At 32.2% G+C, this 20,969-nt stretch overlaps 2 protein-coding genes and 1 long non-coding RNA gene across 3 annotated transcripts; all 3 read left to right on the top strand.

Moving 5' to 3' along the window:
• Window positions 1-715: 715 nt before the first annotated feature.
• On the top strand, window positions 716-1,555 carry LOC144356675 (uncharacterized). The gene is made up of 2 exons (XR_013421483.1): window positions 716-863; window positions 1,398-1,555. It is a non-coding gene; the product is annotated as an uncharacterized LOC144356675 (long non-coding RNA).
• A 4,132-nt stretch (window positions 1,556-5,687) lies between these two features.
• LOC146750354 (ethanolamine kinase 2-like) lies at window positions 5,688-9,401 on the top strand. Its single transcript, XM_085499803.1, has 2 exons — window positions 5,688-5,815; window positions 8,876-9,401. The coding sequence occupies exons 1-2, from the start codon at window positions 5,696-5,698 to the stop codon at window positions 9,137-9,139; spliced, it is 384 nt and encodes a 127-aa protein (XP_085355929.1). The 5' UTR covers window positions 5,688-5,695; the 3' UTR covers window positions 9,140-9,401.
• A 1,908-nt stretch (window positions 9,402-11,309) lies between these two features.
• LOC100375281 (ethanolamine kinase 1-like) lies at window positions 11,310-20,440 on the top strand. Its single transcript, XM_002737180.4, has 6 exons — window positions 11,310-11,447; window positions 12,130-12,272; window positions 15,100-15,183; window positions 15,388-15,551; window positions 17,875-17,948; window positions 19,107-20,440. Exons 1-6 carry the CDS (start codon window positions 11,320-11,322, stop codon window positions 19,177-19,179), a joined length of 666 nt encoding a protein of 221 aa, XP_002737226.2. The 5' UTR covers window positions 11,310-11,319; the 3' UTR covers window positions 19,180-20,440.
• Window positions 20,441-20,969: the final 529 nt, after the last annotated feature.

Genomic DNA, 20,969 nt, shown 5'->3' with positions numbered 1-20,969 from the left:
AAAAAAAAAAATTCTTGGTATTTGCATTTATGGCTTCTACTTTAAGGTATTATTATAGAATAGAAGATTAAGTTGCAAAAAAAACAAAAAAAAACATAACAGAATAATGGTTAAACTTGCACTAAGAATATATTGTTATGTGTTATTATTATAAAATATAATTAATATAAGAAATTCTGCAAAACATGGACAAATCAGATAGTGAGTGCATCAACCTCTGCTTTAATATAGAAGTGCCGATGGAAAATGCAATAACTAATAATTTTTGCTATTTTTTGTAGAGTAACATGTTTATGTTCTGAATGTGCATGCCCCCATTTGGAAATTCTAATTGTAATAAGAATGTCTTTATGCAGAATGCTAGTGAACATGAACATTCCATGTTTGATGTAACTGAACAATGTGGTATTACTATGGTTACATCATACTGTACTTAAAATCTTATTTATTCATTCCTGTAGCCATCAAGGTCAGTTAGATAGTGATCTACAACCTAGAAATCAACAAATGTGTTATGATTATCCAGACTACCAGAGTTCGTATCCATCACAAAACCAAACCGAATGTTATACGCCGCATATGATTGATATGGCCAATACATCAAGTTCTGAAGTTGCCATAGCGACACACCCAATGGAGATGGCGTACTATGCTGATAATATTGCTCACATTGTCAATTCTGAAGTTCCCATGGCAATCAATAGTATTATAGCAGGGTCTGTAACAGAGCAGCCTGGTCACTATGAAGCCATTCCCTACGAGGACTATGAGAATTTCTCCCCCCAACATTTCCATCATATTGACGATAGCAGTAAATTTAATGGTAGCCATAGCAACAAAAGATCAAGAAAACGAGCTTCAAAGTATGGTTCTCTTTTAATTCTATCTCTAAATTTGTGCTTATAAGTTTTGCTTCTTATCAGTTAAATGAAGGTCAGAAATAAAATAAAATATCTCATTAGTTGAGAGTGACTAGAACAAATTATCTGATTGGTGTAATGTGGCAGGAACATCAAATCTGATTGGTTACATTAACACTTTGAATGCCAAAGTGTAAACATTTTTCTCAGTGACATGGTATGAAAAAAGTCATATATTATTATTTGCATGAATCTTAATACTGGAAAAAACATATTTATATATTTAAATATTTATAGTATATTGACATATATTTTTTCTGAGGTTACAGAGTGGTTTTACCAGGTATATGCAATGGGTGGTTGTCTCCCACAATGCACTGGGTATACATGCAGTAATATGCTCATAAGTGCAAAATTTGAATTTGGCTCAAGGTGGCTCACTTTTGTTATTCCTTAATCATGGAAATAATTTCTGATGATCAGTATTATTGCTATATCAATCACAATGACTCGTGTTGTTTTCAAAATGCATTACAGAAATGAACAGAAGACTTCAAGTCCAATATCCCCCAATTACCTGGAAGATGACGAAACCGAAGGTCACCTGACTGAAGCAATAGATTTAGATGATGCTCACTTGTTGGGTATTAAAAAGAGAAATCCGGAGAAAAATGATGAACACAATGCAAAAGAAAGAGTAAGAAGGTAAAAATTACTCATAGCTAAAGAATAATAACCAAAACATACTGATCTGCTACATTCTGGTATTGAATTAATTAGGATCTCATAGGCCGTCTCACTGTAACATCATATGCTTACATTTCTGCCAACTGATCAACACAGGCTCGCAATCTGATCATTGACCATTATACCACAGTATAAAATAAAAATGTCAAATTTTCTTTACTTAAGCAATTTGTATTCCTTTCTATTCCATATTCTGCACACAGGGCTCGTATAAAGCGTAGTGCTGATGTGTTGAAAGAACTGATTCCAGGATGTACGATTAAAACTGATAAAGCAACTGTCTTTGAGCATGCAGTCAACTATGTGGCATATATTAAAAGCAGGGTGTCTCCAAAACTGAAAGACAAAGTGGATAAGGTAATTAATTGCTTTTCGCTCACCATTTAGAACTTCTAGCATAGACTGAGACTTGCAGAACATATGCATTTAAACTTGGTGGAACAGTATTATGACATTTTTAATGTTCTATTTATTTGTAGGAGTTTCTGTCAAAATTCCAGAGATCACGAGTACTGGATGAAGAAGATGATATATCTGTATAAACTTAAAACTTACTTAAGTTTATTGATGCATATATTGAGATGAGAAATAATATATTACTAAGAGTATATAAGCATTCTATGAGTGCAAATCTAATATGGTTTAAAATGCCATTATGTTCCAAGTACCGTAAGGCGTATGAAAACATAAGCTGTTGAAATGAACAATGCTTGCATGTATGCACGGTGAAAATTCACTTAGCATTTGTGGTCATGATTTGTTATAGATGAATAATAGTCATATTTAACATTGTACAAACTCTCAAAACATTTGCATATTTCAATTCTTAATGTCAATTTTCAACTGGGTAAGGTCACTGTGGCATAAGTCAGGGTTTTCAAACAGCTAGCAAAGTTTTCATTCTAAATAATACATAGTCTGACAGGTTTTATTTGACTGTGGCTATCGTCTTGCTCGCAGGAAAGTCTTGTAGACAGCACCATGCTTGTTACTGTACTGTGATGTTATTGATTTTATTTCTTTTGGTAAAACCAGAGTACATTTTCTATTACTATATAATTTTGCACTACACAATTACAAACAAAATACGTAAAAGTTGATGATAGTTGTATTATCTTAATTATAAATATGTAAATTCTTTTTAGATAATAATTACAAGAATTTGAAAGTGTTGCATAATTAACACTCATTTAGATTTACTTTTGTTTTTTTATACAATGAGTTATTGCAATTGAGTAGTGAAATCCAGATGTAATGTTTTGCTCATGAATACCCTGTGTATTTCATTATATGAGTAAATAGCTATTTTCTGTGAAGTTTTGCCTTGTGCACCAATTATTTTTACTATTTTATATGGCACATGATCAATTTGCTCAATGGGAGTGGGTTTAGTAACTTAATTTTTTATTTTCATTAATATTTTTTATTGATAATTTACTTTGATGATACATGGTGCAATAAACATGCAAAAATATTGTTTATGTTGAATCAATAAATAATGAAAATTCTAAACAACATAACAGAGTTCTTTTAATTTTACTTTTAGGAATGTTCTTTTCCCTCAAGGAAAATTGTAAGCATGCCTTCGTTTCTAGTGACGTACACTGAAAGTAGACAACTTCTCCATAACTGATAACAAATACCCATTCAAATTTTTTTTTAACATCCTGCATGAGATTATTTCCTATGAGAAAGTGTCATGTTTCCTGCTCTTTCATTTCATTCATCTCACCACTGTACTCAAGAGTCATATTCACCAGCATCATCACTCGTCATAATTATATATCACATCACTCTCTCCAACTCGTGACTTTGTTTTTATAACTCAAATAAAAGAAGAAGAAAAAACAAATACTTAAAAACATCATTGTATGAATGTTGAGGGCGCACTGTCAATGATGGCGATTTTGTTATTTAGTAATTTATTTAATTGGCTGGTTCCCGCCTCAAGTCATCCTCCTTCACAGAGATTCTTGCGGCCAGAACACCGAAAGTATATATTCGTAGAACTAGAACTCTGCCCGGAAGATTGAGATTGGCCTCGGCGTACCACGCCTGCTATTCGCTAGGGACGCCGGGAACCAGCGAATCATGTCGACCGCAATATGCACCTTCAATTTGGTCCACACTGTTGATGCAAATAACTTTCACCGGCGTCGCTAATATTTTTACCGCCCTTATTCTGTACCGCCTCCAACATGACGAGAACTAGCTACCACAGCCGACAGATTTATAGAATGGTGATACAAATATGAATGAAGATATTTTATGTTTACAAAGAAATCAACGTAATATGAATGATGTTAGACTTGGAGGGAGTATACCCACAGTTATAAGTAGGTAACCTATATAATAGAATAAAATAGAACCAGTGTTCAGTAATTGATGACATTTTTGCTCCAGATCAGTGAAGCAGATGAAAATGAAGCGAATATACTTCTAGAAATTGTTTTGAATGCCATGGACACCTTGGACCCACAGTCACGTGGAGGCTAAAAATCAATAAATACTAATTTTTAAAAAAAAATCATCCGCTATACGTATATAAATAAACAAGTTGTTAAACATGGCACCTAGTAAATCGACACCCTGTCGGTTTCAAATTTTGATTTTTTACCTTAAAATGCGAAACAAATTTTTTAGAGGGGATCAGGTGTTACGTTAATAACCATTGTTCATAATCGCTAACTTGGTTTTATTCAAAACTGCACAAATCCTGCGTTTTCTGATGATATCCGACAATTTCATGAACGAAAATGGCCAGCAGCCAGAATCAAGGGGGATTTGCACAGAGTTCTGGGTAAATCAAGTGCGCATACTCATTTTCAGCCAATTTTTAAATTAGTATTTATTGATACTATTGATTGGAACAGCATTCCATGACAACCACCAAATTTAAACACATATACTTATTATTCACTTATATCCACAGTATTTTATAAATAATCAATCAATAAAGAATAAAACTTCAATCAGATCATTTTTGAAACATTCTCAAGTAAAAGATTACGATGATTAATTATAGATTAAAACTATGCACACTTAAAGCTTAGCTGAACAATTTGTTCTGAGGGGTCTTTTCAAACTTTTTGTCATCTTTTCATGATTTTATTAAGTGACTGTGTTTATCTTCGGAATCACTAGTAGGATTGCAATTTCCTGTATTCAGGGTTCTAACATATTTAGTGATTGACATCATTTGAGTATGATTACAGTTTTGCGTGATAGTCGTACTAAATCTAAGCTAGGGATGTTTGACAATAGGAGTCTTTGTGGTTAGTGCGTCTGTGTGTGTGTGCGTGTGTAACGACTTCCATTTAACTACACCCACCAAGTGATTACAAACCTAGTAAATGACTAATTTATATTAATATTTATATTAATATTTAATAATAGCATAGCTTAGGTTTAGTTAATGTTAAATCATAGGATGTATGGTGTTATTTCTACTTTTATTTAATTAAACTCCAATTAAAACGCAACCCTATATAGGAACGCATTTTAATCAAGTTCATATCGCAACTATATTAAAAATCAAGCCAATGTGTGTCAACACAATGATGTATGTAAATATATATGAGTGTGTGTGTGTGTGTGTGAGTGTGAGTGTGGGGAATCATCATTGTGACGACTTTCATTCAGTAACATACACGCCAAATGACAACAACTTGACCAAGTGACAACTTTCACAATTTTCCATAATTTATATTAATATTTAATCAAATTTAACTTAAGTTTGTGTAGCTTAGGGTTGGTAAAGGGTAAGGTATGGTACACTTTATATTATATTTAATATAACTGCCATACCTACCATGTTTAATCGCCAAGGTCTAAAAAGGCTGAACATTTTGAAATAGTACTAGGAGTTGTGAAGCTAAACGAAATGAATGATTCACACAACACAAAAATGTATACTTTATTTGATGGAAATATGAAGTAAACAATGTAACATAAAGTAAAATAAATTAACATAACTGGATTGCATTTAACAATCATAACCGATACCTATCTACAAATAAATGCTAAAAAAAAAAAAAAAAAAAAGCATCATTGTATGAATATTGAGGGCGCACTTTTGGAAATCAATTATGGCGACTACGGTATGCAAGTTGGATGTCACTGTTGATGCAAATAACCCAAGACCTGCGGCTCTGGAGATAATGAAACATGTCAGGCCTTACTGGAAGGGTGAAAATGTACAGCTGAAAGTAAGAGTTGACTTTCAGTCAGATGTGTATCAATATTTTATACTATCCATATGTGATTTATTACCCCCCATGGTCAGGACCCACCAATCGTATCCCTTTCGATTATAAACTATAGCTATTACAGACCATGGATTCATAGAAATAGTAATAACAATATTATAACACCAATATGTACAGGAAGATATTCTATGTTTACAATGAAAACTTATGGAATACTACTTTGGAGTACCATAAGTAGGTCACCTTAAGTAGGTCACCTATAGAATCACTTCTCAATTGATGATATTAAATTTTCTCCTCCATTTCAGCAAACCTGATAAAAAAAGGAGAATGTTTATGACCAGGGTATGTCTGAGTTTGAAAAAAAATGATGAACCTTTCTTAAAAATAGACAATGCTTGCCTATATAGTGACCCTCCCCTCAGTGTCTCGGTTGCAATATTTGTCAATTAGTGGTAGTCATGATAGTGTCAGTATTGCTGGTTATTGTCATCTTGAGAGTGTCGGTTGTCATGTTATCAAGTTAGTGCATTTAGAAAAAAAAGTTTTATGAAACACAATAGAAATATTATAGAATCTGAATAAACTAGAATTGTTTTTATAGCATTTTTGTAGACATTTGAAAGATTTTGTATAGGTGTTTTATAGACTGCTTATATTTGACTGTATGTACACAAGTCCTTATAAGGAGAGATTATTTCCCTGATATGTCAGGTTACCAGTAAATCAATATACTGTATTATTAAGATATGATTTCAGATTAGTAGAATTTGTACAGAATTCCTATAGAATTTCTAGATCAACTCTGTTCACAATGTAAGATTTAATCAATTGTATTCATAACATTCTATTATTCTAACTTGTAAACCCAAATCATGAATTTGAAAAAATGACAGGTTATAAGAATTGTTTACGTTTTTTTTTATTTATGGAAAAACTGTTATTTAATCTATTTTAACATCATTAGACCTAAAATACATGCACTGACCAACGTTTATTGTAATTTCCATTAATGTTTAGAGCACATAGATGCAATGTATATATGCATAGAAATTAGTCCAATCTGTAGCTGTGGCTCTTATTGAGTGTTGGTAGGGAAGTGAACAAACAAATTAAATGTTCTTCCTGGTGATGCATTATGGGATGTTAATCAAGATTTTGGAAGGCAAGGCTTTTACAAAATTCGTTTCAGATTTATGAGAATAGGAAGGACAGTTCTATTCACCTGATTCATTGACTAGCTTTTTTGATTCCCTGGTGCAAAGCACACAATGGGAGGCTTTGCAGTTAGTTTGTCTGTTATGTGTGTATGTGTGTGTGTTCCACTGATATCTCAAGAGCCACTCATTGGATTTTAAGGAAACTTAATACATAGATGCTCTGGACTAATGCACAAATTTGTTTCGTTTTGGGTAAAAATCTGTTCATTACCTAATTTGAATAATGATTAATGATATCTTAAGTACAAATCATCACATTTCAATGAAACTTTATACATAGATGTCATAGCACAATGCTCTGACCTGTTAGGTTAATATCGTGCATATTAATTACGTATTGCATAATCAATTTTTAGCTTTTGATATTTTGAGTACTAATCATCACATTTCAATGAAACTTGGTACATGGATGCTCACGGACACTGCACAGAACTGATTAGTTTTGGGTGAAAATATGTGCATATTAATTATCTAATTTGCATAATTGGTCCATTTTCAACTTTCACACTGATACCTCAAGTAATAATTATTCAATTTCAATGAAACTTGGTACATAGAAGCTCTAGGACAATGTACACAACTGATTAGAGTTAGGGTTGAAATCTGTTCATATTAATTCCTTAATTAGGATAATAATTTATAATTTTTTGTTTCTAATCATATTTCAATGAAACTTTGTACATAGATGGTCTGTGACATTGCACAGACCTTATTAGTCCCTGTTCGGACGAAGTCCGAAAACGGGGACTTATAATTCAGTCTCCGTCTGTGCATCCGTGCGTCCGTCCGGAGTCATATCTCAGAATCCCTTGGACCGATTCCGTTCATTCTTTGCATGTGCCTAGTACTTTATGTGGGACATATGCACATGCAGTGGTTTAGCGATTCGATTCAAAATGGCCGACTGGCAGCCATCTAGTTTTTTGAAAATGTTGTATTTTGGACATGCTTTGTCAGTTGTCATTCAAACTTGGTACATAGATTATACATGGATACATGTCCATGACGATTTATTTCGCAATTGGATCAAAGATGGTCGACTGGCAGGCATCTTGTTTTTTTTTTATGCGGTATCTTGAACGTGCTCTGTCAATTTTCATTCAAATTTGGCACATACATGTACTTTATACATGTTAGGATGCATGTCCATGACAATTTGTTTCAAAATCGGGTCAAGGATGGCCGATTGACAGCCATCTGACTTTTTGGCCTATATTTCCACAATTTATGTACCATTCTCATTCATATTTGGCACATACATCATACATATCAGTGTGTTTCATAATCTGATCAAAGATGGCCGAATAACGGCTGTTTTTATTTTTGGCCATATTACTACTACACGGAACACGTGTTTTGATGTAAATAAACAATCTGTTGTATACGCCACTTGGAACTCAAGTTTCAAGGACACGCTCGCGACAACCCCTCCGCTTTAATATGACGAGCACAAAGAGAACTTTCAAAAACTTAACGGGGACTGTGTCATTTTCAATGACTTGTTTGTTTTACACTCAAATGTGTGCATATTAATTACCTGGTTTGCATAATTAGTTTTCAGCTTTTCCATCAATATTTCAAGTAATTACAAGTAATCTCCAACACTCAGCACACAAGAGTTCTTTCTCTGCTTTCTTTGATTTGTCTAATTGTAAATAGATTTGTTGTTGTAATTTTTTGCTACCACTGTTAAATTAATACAAATTATTATAGGGTTATTTTGTCTCGTTTTATTAATCTCATGAAAAGGGATAGAAAGTGTGAAAGCATTAGTGGTTTGGCAATACAGTCACCATCTTGAATGTGATGTTGTGTATTACCGGTTGTGTATCTTGTTCAGGTATTTACTGGTGGTAACACAAACAAGATCTTTGGCTGTTATTTGGATGAAAACGAACGACAAATGGTACTCCTCCGAGTCTTTGGGAAAAAAAGTGAAATAATGATTGATAGAAAAAGGGAAATTAGAAATTTTCAAATACTACACCGTGCGAAATGTGGTGCTGAATTATATTGTATATTTAACAATGGTCTGTGTTATCAGTTTATACCGGGTAGTATACTGGATGCAGACTTAGTAAGGAATGATAAAGTTTATCCGTAAGTTCCAAGTGATTTTGTTTTAGGTAATTCTAGTCTACACACACTACAGTCAGTCACACAGAATAATTTATTTTCTGTGTATATACCAATTGTTTACAAACATATAGTAGTTATATCAAGCATATGGTATTATATGATATTACGACAAGATCTACAGGTGACATAAACAGTAAACTAATGTCAATTTTACGAGTCTGTGAAAAAAAACATGAATTAAATTTTGTAACAGTCAAATTTTCTCTATTGTCACATCACACCTAACTGTCAACGACTTTCATGGACATTTTTCTTTACAGAAATGTGATGTTTTACGCTCTGCAATATTTTATGGTTAGATCGGTTCTATTTTGAACAAATCAATATCAGCTGTTTTAACTTCAGCTGCTGCATATTATTTTTATACACAGGTAGATAACTCACAAGATGACTATATATTTGTATACACAGGTAGATAACTCACAAGATGACTATATTTGTATACAAAGGTTGATATCACACAAGATGAATATATTTGCATACACAGGTTGATATCACACAAGATGAGACTATATTTGTATACACACGTTGATATCACACAAGATGACTATATTTGTATACACAGGTTGATATCACACAAGATGAATATATTTGTATACACAGGTTGATATCACACAAGATGACTATATTTGTATACATAGGTAGATAACTCACAAGATGACTATATTTGTATACACAGGTTGATATCACACAAGATGACTATATTTGTATACACAGGTTGATATCACACAAGATAAATATATTTGTATACACAAGTTGATATCACACAAGATGAATATATTTGTATACACAGGTACATAACTCACAAGATGACTATATTTGTATACACAGGTAGATAACTCACAAGACGACTATATTTGTATATACAGGTTGATATCACACAAGATGAATATATTTGTATACACAGGTAGATAACTCACAAGATGAATATATTTGTATACACAGGTTGATATCACACAAGATGAATATATTTGTATACACTGGTAGATATCACACAAGATGAATATATTTGTATACACAGGTAGATATCACACAAGATGAATATATTTGTAAACACAGGTTGATATCACACAAGATGAATATATTTGTATACACTGGTAGATATCACACAAGATAAATATATTTGTATACACAGGTAGATATCACATAAGATGAATATATTTGTATACACAGGTAGATATCACATAAGATGAATATATTTGTATACACAGGTAGATATCATACAAGATGAATATATTTGTATGCACAGGTAGATATCACACAAGATGAATATATTTGTATACACAGGTTGATATCACACAAGATGAATATATTTGTATACACAGGTTGATAGCACACAAGATGAATGTAGTTGTATACCCAGGTAGATATCACATAAGATGAATATACATGTATTTGTATACACAGGTTGATAACTCACAAGATGAATATATTTGTATACACAGGTTGATATCACACAAGATGAATATATTTGTATACACTGGTAGATATCACACAAGATGACTATATTTGTATACACAGGTTGATATCACACAAGATGACTATATTTGTATACACAGGTAGATATCACACAAGATAAATATATTTGTATACACAGGTAGATATCACATAAGATGAATATATTTGTATACACAGGTAGATATCACATAAGATGAATATATTTGTATACACAGGTAGATATCACGTAAGATGAATATATTTGTATGCACAGGTAGATATCACACAAGATGAATATATTTGTATACACAGGTTGATATCACACAAGATGAATATATTTGTATACACAGGTTGATATCCCACAAGATGAATATATTTGTATACACAGGTTGATATCACACAAGATGAATATATTTGTATACACAGGTAGATATCACACAAGATGAATATATTTGTATACACAGGTAGATATCACACAAGATGACTATATTTGTATACACAGGTAGATATCACACAAGATGAATATATTTGTGTACACAGGTTGATATCACACAAGATGGCTATATTTGTATACACAGGTTGATATCACACAAGATGAATATATTTGTATACACAGGTTGATAGCACACAAGATGAATATATTTGTATACACAGGTAGATATCACACAAGATGAATATATTTGTATACACAGGTTGATAGCACACAAGATGGCTAGAATTCATGCAATAAAACCAGAAGATGGCGAGACAGTTCCAGAACCAAGTACGTTCCAAAGTTTAAGAAGGTACCTTCAAAATTTTCCCAGACAATTTGAAGACCCAGAAAAGAATGCCAGGTACTTATACCTAAATGTGGTTACAAATTTTATTGTCGTATCTATACATGCATATTATCTGAGCTATCGCTGCTGTTAGATTTGGCTGCAACTAGTCATCAAATAAATTTTTCAGATAATATATATAGTTCTTAAACATGTGTCATCTAATTAAAAAACATGTCATCACTAATAGAAAGGAATGTAGGTTTTTTTCTAGAAAAAAACTGCAAAACGGAACACTGCAATTCAGTGGCGCCACCAAGTGGGGGAGATAGGGTTCTCCCTACCAGGGTATGGAGGTTTTGATAATTCTAAGTTAAAATGGAGCATTCTATGGCTTCCTTGAGGCCAAAATTACTATCAGACAGATCACAGTTGAAGACTGTGGCTACATGTAATCCCTGGTCAATCAGTATGGTTGCCAGAGAATTCTATTTGTCAAGTGACTAAATATGTTATTTGGTGACGAAGAAAACATGTCGTATTAGCCAAGGTGGTTGAAGCTAGTTTATCCTCAGTGGAAGTCTGCACAGTGATATTTTCCTAGCACACACACACAGTTCAATTCAGTGTGGTAGCAAGTTATTGCAACTTTGAAAGTATTACTGTGCTGGTAACACAATTTGTTCGAATAAATAAATAAATAATTGAATTATTATATGTTTCACATCCATTGTGATACTTTTGTGTTATATTGTAGTTTTAAAAAAGAAATAGTGTCTCATGAACAGCTGGGTAAAGAGATTGATGAATTGGAGGCTGCATTAAAACCACTGAATTCACCCATGGTATTCTGTCATAATGACCTCCTATTGGCTAACATTATCTATGATGAACAGACCAGTAAGTACAGTTTGTGTGTATCATGTGTGAAAGTAGTTATTTTCTGGATCTCATAGCTGTTCTGATGGGTTTGCCAATTTGAAAATCATTCTAATGATTTTTACCATATTTTTCTGGCCATATTATCTTTTATTTTTTATCCGTAATAAATCATCTGTTCAAATTTAACTGGTAACTCAAAATATCTCTCTTAAGGTAGCGAGAAGGTTTTGTGACGTTTTTAAATAAAACATTCTATGTCTGTTGTCTCGTTCAGAACAGTAATTTAGGTTATATATATCAAAAGACTAAGTATAGAGGTGCAAGTTCGCACAAACTGGACAGACATTGTTTACATAATTATCACGTGACATCAAAAATGGCGAACCTTGTAAAAATGACTAAGTACGCGATTGCGAGAGCACACTGCGGAATTTCCTGGTGAAATTTAAGTTATGCATTGTCCGTAATCAAGTCCATTGAAATGCGTCTCCGATAATCAAAAGACCTATTATTCCGATTTCTATGCAGGTTTGTTTTTTTGTCCCCAAATTATTTCATACTTGGCACCTTTAACAGACTATTATTCTGTGACAAAGCATTTTCTTTAAAAACCCAGACATATTTCGCACCATCATTATCTTTTGAACGATAACTGCGAGTTTGAATGTCCTAGTCCGAACGGACTTGATTTGGCGGCGGTCCCAATGAGTCGTTCTCGATCAAAACTTCAACTCGAGAAAAACGCGAAAAACAGTTTTGGTTAATAAAACACTGTAGATTTGCTGCATTATTATAATTATACACTAAAAATGGCCAAACATATTAACCACTGATATCATAGAACTCATAAAGAGTGTCAGATAATGAATAATTTCAAGCTCGAGCGCGAAAAATGAAGAAAACTGCTGGCATTTGAGTCCGTACTCAGGAACGTTCGGGTTTTCCATTGTTATGCAAACGAACGAGGGATAAACCTCTGACAAACATTACTGTCCCACTGTACACGCTGACAGTTTACAAACAAGCTAATCCTTCAAGTGTCTCAGATGAGACATCTAATAAAACGGTTTTCATGGTGAAACAAAATGGCCGATGTTTGAAAAAAAAATGCTGTGTCAGAGTGCGACACTGAGTGGCAGATTTTTCTTTGCCTCGTCTGTCAACGCTTTCTTTCTTTTCTTCGCCATTGCGTTAGAAAAAAATGTATTAGTAAAATAGAATATTGACTTGGAAAATAAAACGATTTAAAAGAAAGTTGTGCAAAGTTACAGTACTCCTTTCGCACAACCTCCCGCCCGCTTCCGCTTTCCAATCACCTTTTTCTCTCGCTTTTGCGACCGCTTGTTGAATTCGACCGGACAATTTCCGCTTTTTTTTCGACCGCTCAAACCCCGAAATATCACCGCCCACCTGCTCGCTCGCGCGCATTTAAAATTCGGACTAACAGAATAATTTCAGAGGTTCACATTGTCTTATAATTGTCTTTCTGGTTTTTATAGATGTTGAACAGCTGACAAAAGTTCAAATACTTTTTGTTTTAACTATATATAATTATATGCACGCAACCTGACCCTTTGAACTCGATTTGGCTTGGACTGAATATTTTATTTTAAACAATATTCTGACGTGAAATACAAAATGTAGTTCAACACAAGTACGACAGGGTTGTCTGGGGTTTCTTTCCTGATTGTTGAGTCTTCGCAATGTGTTTTGTATAATTATTGTTGTTTTCCCCCGATGCTGAAGGACCGTAAAGCTAAATGGCAGTTACATGCATGGGCTGAGTGAAAGAAAATATTTCTAAGCCTAAAATAAAACCTAATATTACACCTCTTTGTGTATTTGTTAATTTTACATATGTTTGTCATGACAGTATGTTTGTAAATATCTAGAAAAATCTCGTTTTTCGTTGATAATTTCGATTGTTTGTTTGGAATGTCGATCCCCGTTGGTTTCTCCATACTGAGTTTAGGAAGGGCGTCGATCAACACCGTGACAATCAGCCGAGAGAAGACAAACATTGACCGTAATTCATGGAGATCATGTCCGTTGCACTGGTAGTAAAGGCCATAAACCGGAGCTTGTGGTATTATTAGAAACTTAGCCACGTGAACGCAGAGACCCGTAGGGATCCATCACCTTGTTCAACTACGCAGTCTCGCGAGCGCGTCAGTAACAGTCAATGTTTTCAATGAGCGAGCGAGCGAAAAAAAAACGCGATTAAAATGCAGTCGGTTTCCGGTCGGACAAGACCGCGTGGTCGGAAATTAAGCGATAAGCGGTCAATGTAAAAGCGGAAGGTTGGGCGAAATGAGTACTGTATAACCATATTTCTCCGACGAAGTCTCAACTGACAATCATGCTGACAATGGACGTTAGATAAACACGCATTGTTTGCAACTGGAAGCTTATCACCCGTTATATCAGAATCGTCAACAACAGAGTATACAGATAAGATGTTATCATTTAATTCCTTACAAAGATAAACACTATGCAAATATCCACGAAACTGCAGTTGTAGTCTTTTCTGCTAGTGTTTTAAAACACTAATTTGAGCAACGTTATTTCGCAATTTCGATCTTTTGTAAACCTGGGGTGATGTATCAAGGTCTAAAGTAACCGTTTTATCAATTTTTGAAAAATCAAGAAAAAAGTGAAAATTTCCCTTCTCGCTACCTTAATGTAATGAGATTTCTTTTAATAAGTGTTTGGAGCTCAAGTTAGAAATTAATATACTGTTTTTTCCATATCAAAATGAAGTAAATATGTAAATGAAATATTGAGTAAAATAAACTAATGTTACTTGATTGCACATCAATTGTTGTAATCTTTGTGTGTTTTTCAGATATGATATCATTTATAGATTATGAATATGGAGCATTTAACTACCAAGCTTTTGACATTGCTAATCATTTCAATGAATATGCAGGTAAGTAATGCTGACTAAAATGCAGTCATTAAATATGTGTCTGGAAAAATAAAGAAAACATCCATGCAGATATCGTAAAGAAACATCAGATGCAGGAAGATATTAATATCTGAATTAATTAAGTCTATGTTTAGTTGAAGTATGAAAAACATAATTAATAGATTAATTAATTAATTAATTAATTAAGATATGTTTATTTTATAGGAGTGTGGACTGCATTAGATTACAATAGATATCCTGAAAAGGAATATCAGTTAAAATGGCTGCATAAATATCTCTCAGACTGGTACACAATGAGAGGAATTAATAAATATGTCACTAAGAAAGACACTGAGATATTGTATGTACAAGTCAACAAGTTTGCCTTGGTAAGTAATCGATGACTGTAGTTGTTAGAACTTGTTCAGACTTATAATTTCACCTGCATATGTCTGTTTGTGCATGTCGTTGTTTATGTTTCCATGTGTGCAAACGACTGCACCTGTATTTCAGATATGCCTGCATGGTGCATTATTCAAACTTCACACATATACCGGTATTACACATTATATCATACAATCACAATCTAATTTTGATAGCCGATTGGTGGCCAATTGAATTCAAGCATTTTTGCCATTCCAGAAATGGATTGCGGCCATGTATGAACATATTTCATTAAAATTTAGTCGATAATGGGTCGATTGAACATTATTCCCCCCCCCCCCAGATCAGATGCAAATTACTGTAAAGGGGGTAATTATTCACTGGGTTTTAATTTAGCTTATTTCGCTGACTGGAAAAATGCGCTAAATTAAAACACAGTGAATATGTACAATTTAGCATAGAACACATTATCTAAATGACGAAACCGTGAATTTAAAACCTACTGAATATGCCTGAAATGGTAAATCAGTGAAATTTAAACCCAGTGAAAATTAGTCATTTTACAGTATATCCCACTGGTCATTCCATTACATTGTTTGATGAACCCTTTTCTTTGGAATGCATGGTGTTTAGCTCAAAAGTGACCTAATTTACATAATTAACCAATTTTTAGCTGTTCATGTAGATATCTATAAATTCAATCCTCAGATTTCAATGAAACTTTCAATGATACATAAACCATAACAAATTTTAGGATTGGATTTTGTGCATACTAATGATCTTATTAGCAAATTTTTAGTTGTTTCACGAGTGTCTCCAGTGTTACTCATCAAATGTCAGCGACACTTGGTACAAAGATGTTTTCATATATTGCACAAACCTAAAATATTTCAAATTGAAATCTGTTCACATTAATTTTCAGATTTGCATAATTTGCATAATTTCTCAAGAACCAATCAACAGATGTAAATGAAACCTGGTACAATAGTGTTCTGAGATACTGAGTATATCATGAGATTTACATAAATCAGCCAATACATAATTTACATAAATCAGCCAATAGATAATTTACATGAATCAGCCAATACATAATTTACATAAATCAGCCAATACATAATTTACATAAATCAGCCAATACATAATTTACATAAATCAGCCAATACATAATTTACATAAATCAGCCAATAGATAATTTACATGAATCAGCCAATACATAATTTACATAAATCAGCCAATACATAATTTACATAAATCAGCCAATACATAATTTACATAAATCAGCCAATACATAATTTACATAAATCAGCCAATACATAATTTACATAAATCAGCCAATACATAATTTACATAAATCAGCCAATACATAATTTACATGAATCAGCCAATACATAATTTACATGAATCAGCCAATACATAATTTACATAAATCAACCAATACATAATTTACATGAATCAACCAATACATAATTTACATGAATTAGCCAATACATAATTTACATGAATCAGCCAATACATAATTTACATGAATCAACCAATACATAATTTACATGAATCAACCAATACATAATTTACATGAATCAGCCAATACATAATTTACATAAATCAGCCAATACATAATTTACATAAATTTGCCAATACATAATTTACATAAATTTGCCAATACATAATTTGCATAAATTTGCCAATACATAATTTACATAAATTTGCCAATACATAATTTGCATAAATTTGCCAATACATAATTTACATAAATTAGCCACTACATAATTTACATAAATTAGTCAATAGATAATTTACATAAATCAGCCAATACATAATTTATATAAATCAGCCAATACCGGTACATAATTTACATATAATTTAATAACAAATATTTAGCTGTTTCAAATATTGCAAAATCCACTCACCAATGATATGAAAAAACTTACCTAATTTACATATTATTAGCCAATATTCAGTTGTTCCACAGATATACCTCACGAACTTCAATGCAGCATGAAACATATAAGTGTTATGAAATACTCCACAAACCATAGATGTGCAATCATTTTTTTCTTTTGTTATAATAACATTTTTGTTAGTATGTTTTTTTTGGAAATATATTTTAAGAAAAACAATACCTGTAATCATTCTGATTAAAGTCTGATGTATTAATGTTTATTTTCATTTATCTATTTTATATTATTCATGATCACCTAAACTTAAAAATTTTATGAAAAAATTGATAAATTTATTTTAATCAGATTGTACCTGTAGGTTGCATATTTTTGTCTGTCACATGAGTTGTAAATTTCACTGTGCAATTGAAATAATGTTATTTCATTACAGGTGTCTCATCTATCATTGTCGATGTGGGCGATAATTCAAGCAGCTCATTCAGACATAGATTTTGACTTTCTACAGTAAGTTAGGTTTCTTACAGGTGCTTACAATTGTCCACATAGAGTAAAAAGGAAGTTTGAGTTTCCCTTCATTATATATCTGTGTTGGTTACAATATCTCCAGCATAAAAAACCTTTATGAAGCCATAGACCCCATAGAGGTGACAGATAAGAAACTAAACCACTTTACATGTGTGCTGTACCATGTTCTTTTGCATAATTAATTTGCAAGATTTGCACTTAATTGGATTCTCTTGGTAGAAACGAAGGGTCTCAATGAACTGTGTTCCACAGAGGCTAAAAGAAAGTACATTGTATTATAAAAGTATATTTTGATTTCCTGTGACCCTGATCTGTTTTAAATTATGTGAATGGGAAACAAACAGCAATTAAATTTTATACATTTACAAATACATTTTGTTAAATATACTAAAGTATATCTTCATATAGCTCAGAAAATGGTGTGCTAAATAACCAAACTGTTTGTACTTGTACAAAATATATATCCACAAATCTGTTACAATTTATTTCACAACATGAAATATATGGTTTTGTTAAGATGACCTGATTTATATGACTATAATATGACTATAATCACATTTTGGGTTAAAATCTGTTAATATTAATTGCCTAATTTGCATAATGAATAATAATTTGACAATGTGCATGCCAGGGTACTCACAGTTTTTTGTTCTACTGGTATATGAGATTTTGACTTGCCAAATGATATAAAATGATGACTAAAACTTTCTTACAGTATAATTAATACAAGACTCACATATTAATTTCACTACCAGATTCCCTTTCATCACAAATTCACAAAATAGTCTTTTATAGTCTGCACTTTCCTTCAGAAGATTGGTACAAAAATTGTCAAATTTTTTGAGTGAAAATTGACTCAAATTGTGTCTCCAAAATTAGGGTTCATTTCCAGAAATATTGAATATAAGAAAAATGTGCAGAAAAGTTTAGTGGTGAAAAGATTAAATATTGAAAATACGTAAGAACAATATATTGCTTGTTAGAGTTTTTGGGATGAGCTGCAAAATTTTTCGTTATTAGTCAAAATTATGTTCAAATAGAAGATGAATCATTGCCTCATTCATTTCAACAAACCTTATGTGTAACCATATTCCTCCCAACACAAGTTACTCTGTATCTTCCCTTCTTTATTCACAGATATGGTATTTTACGTTTTTCTGAATATTTCAAAAGAAAAGAAGAGTTTCTTCCATTGGAGATGCCAATATGATTCAGTATAACTGGTACATCAGTTGCCAGTCTAAGTTTATATATGCATTTCTATTGTAGTGCTTTTAATACATATTCCCTTCTCTTATAATGCTACTTTTTATATTATATTTTGACGACTGCTTTTAAGCCAACATTCTTGCCTGTTTTTTGTAATGTTCTTTTTTACTTGTTTATGTGAGATCTTATTCCCTAGATAAAAATGATATGTCAGCTAAAATTCTCTCAGTCGCCTGTTCCTATAAGTCTGTTCTAATTGTAAATTAAAATTACAATGTGTAATATAATACAGATTAACAAAACAGTGATGTTCTATGATTCTATGGTATAAACTTGGAGATCAAAAATGTTCAGTACAGTTTCACAAAAACATAGAAAATTTTCTCATTTTTTGTACCCTATAATTATTTCATTATAAACTAATATAAATAATAGAAAAACTTGACTTTTTTTTTTTTAGAAAATCGTATGTTTATATTGCAAAGTTAGTACACAGGCTCTATGGGGAAAAAGTAAAACATGACCATTTCAAATATAAAAAAGTATTGTAATTTTTTTTAAACTAACAGTTAAGAGGTCACTGACCTTTTTGAAAATGATATTAGCACTTTGATAGTTAGCGATACTCTAATATATGTGTGATAGACCATTTCTCATATGAAAAACTTTAAGTGTCACTTAAAAAAGTTAGGAAAATGGGAACTGTAATGACCATAATATAGTATATTCAAAATATAGGTATACTGTTGAAAATAAATCCCTCAAAATAAAATATTTCTGAGATATACAATACAATTTATACAAATTGGTGTATGAGGATATTTTCAAACTAGCAGAGACTGTGTATATGCCTCCTCGTTGTAGGCACGTTGTAAAAGTGAACATGTATGGAACTTTCTCTGACTCAAAAAATATGTTAATATGAAGAAATATAGTTGATAAAATCTATATAGTTTTATATTTATATAGAAAAATAAAAAAATAATTGTTGAAAATGTAAACATCACCATTGTTTACTCTGTGAATGGTACTGAATGTTAAAATGATCGTTTTCTGAATCTGCAACATCAGTTTACTGTAATTGCCCACACAGTAATGTAAGCTTTTTATCTTTATAGAGGCTTTCTAGTTGTAAGCATTTAATAACATTTTACATTAATGTATAACATGTAATGGTACGTACAGTGATGATTCATATTCATATCAACGTGACATTTTATTAACTTTACTGGAATAAAAAATGCTTGTTGAAATAAAAAAAAGAGTTCTTTGCTTTTCTTCTGTCACCATGGATTTAAAAAGATGAGGGTATGCAAGTGGTGTCACATGTGATGAAGACAGCTAGGGTGATTTAACTAGGAGCATGCTAGGAGTCACAAAAATTCAGAGAGGATCGTAAATTTGCATGAAAAACATTTTCTAATGCAAATGAAATGGTTGGTTTTCGTCTCTGGTTGTTTTTACTAATGTCCTTGCTTACCGGTATTTATAAAGCATGTATTATATTTGTTTTCCATTTCTGAATACTGCAATAATTTGCTCATTTCTTTAAACACATTCAAACATTTCTTAGCATCCAATGTACACTGTGATATCATCAGTTAAAATGTATTTGATTTGAACTTGCAAAACGTTTATATCACCGAACATAGATACCTAATTTGCATACACTTAACTCACATATTCATGTGTCCCATATGCTGGTAACCCTAAAATTGATGTCAACATGTGTGTGCTCATGATTTCTAACTCGTGTATTATGTAGACCATCAACTTGATTCTCCAACAAAG

This window comes from Saccoglossus kowalevskii, chromosome 1, assembly GCF_978046115.1.
Source record: "Saccoglossus kowalevskii chromosome 1, keSacKowa6.1, whole genome shotgun sequence".
In the NCBI taxonomy this organism is placed as follows: domain Eukaryota; kingdom Metazoa; phylum Hemichordata; class Enteropneusta; family Harrimaniidae; genus Saccoglossus; species Saccoglossus kowalevskii.
Note: the sequence above shows the minus strand (reverse complement) of the source record. Positions and strands in the feature narration are given on the sequence as shown.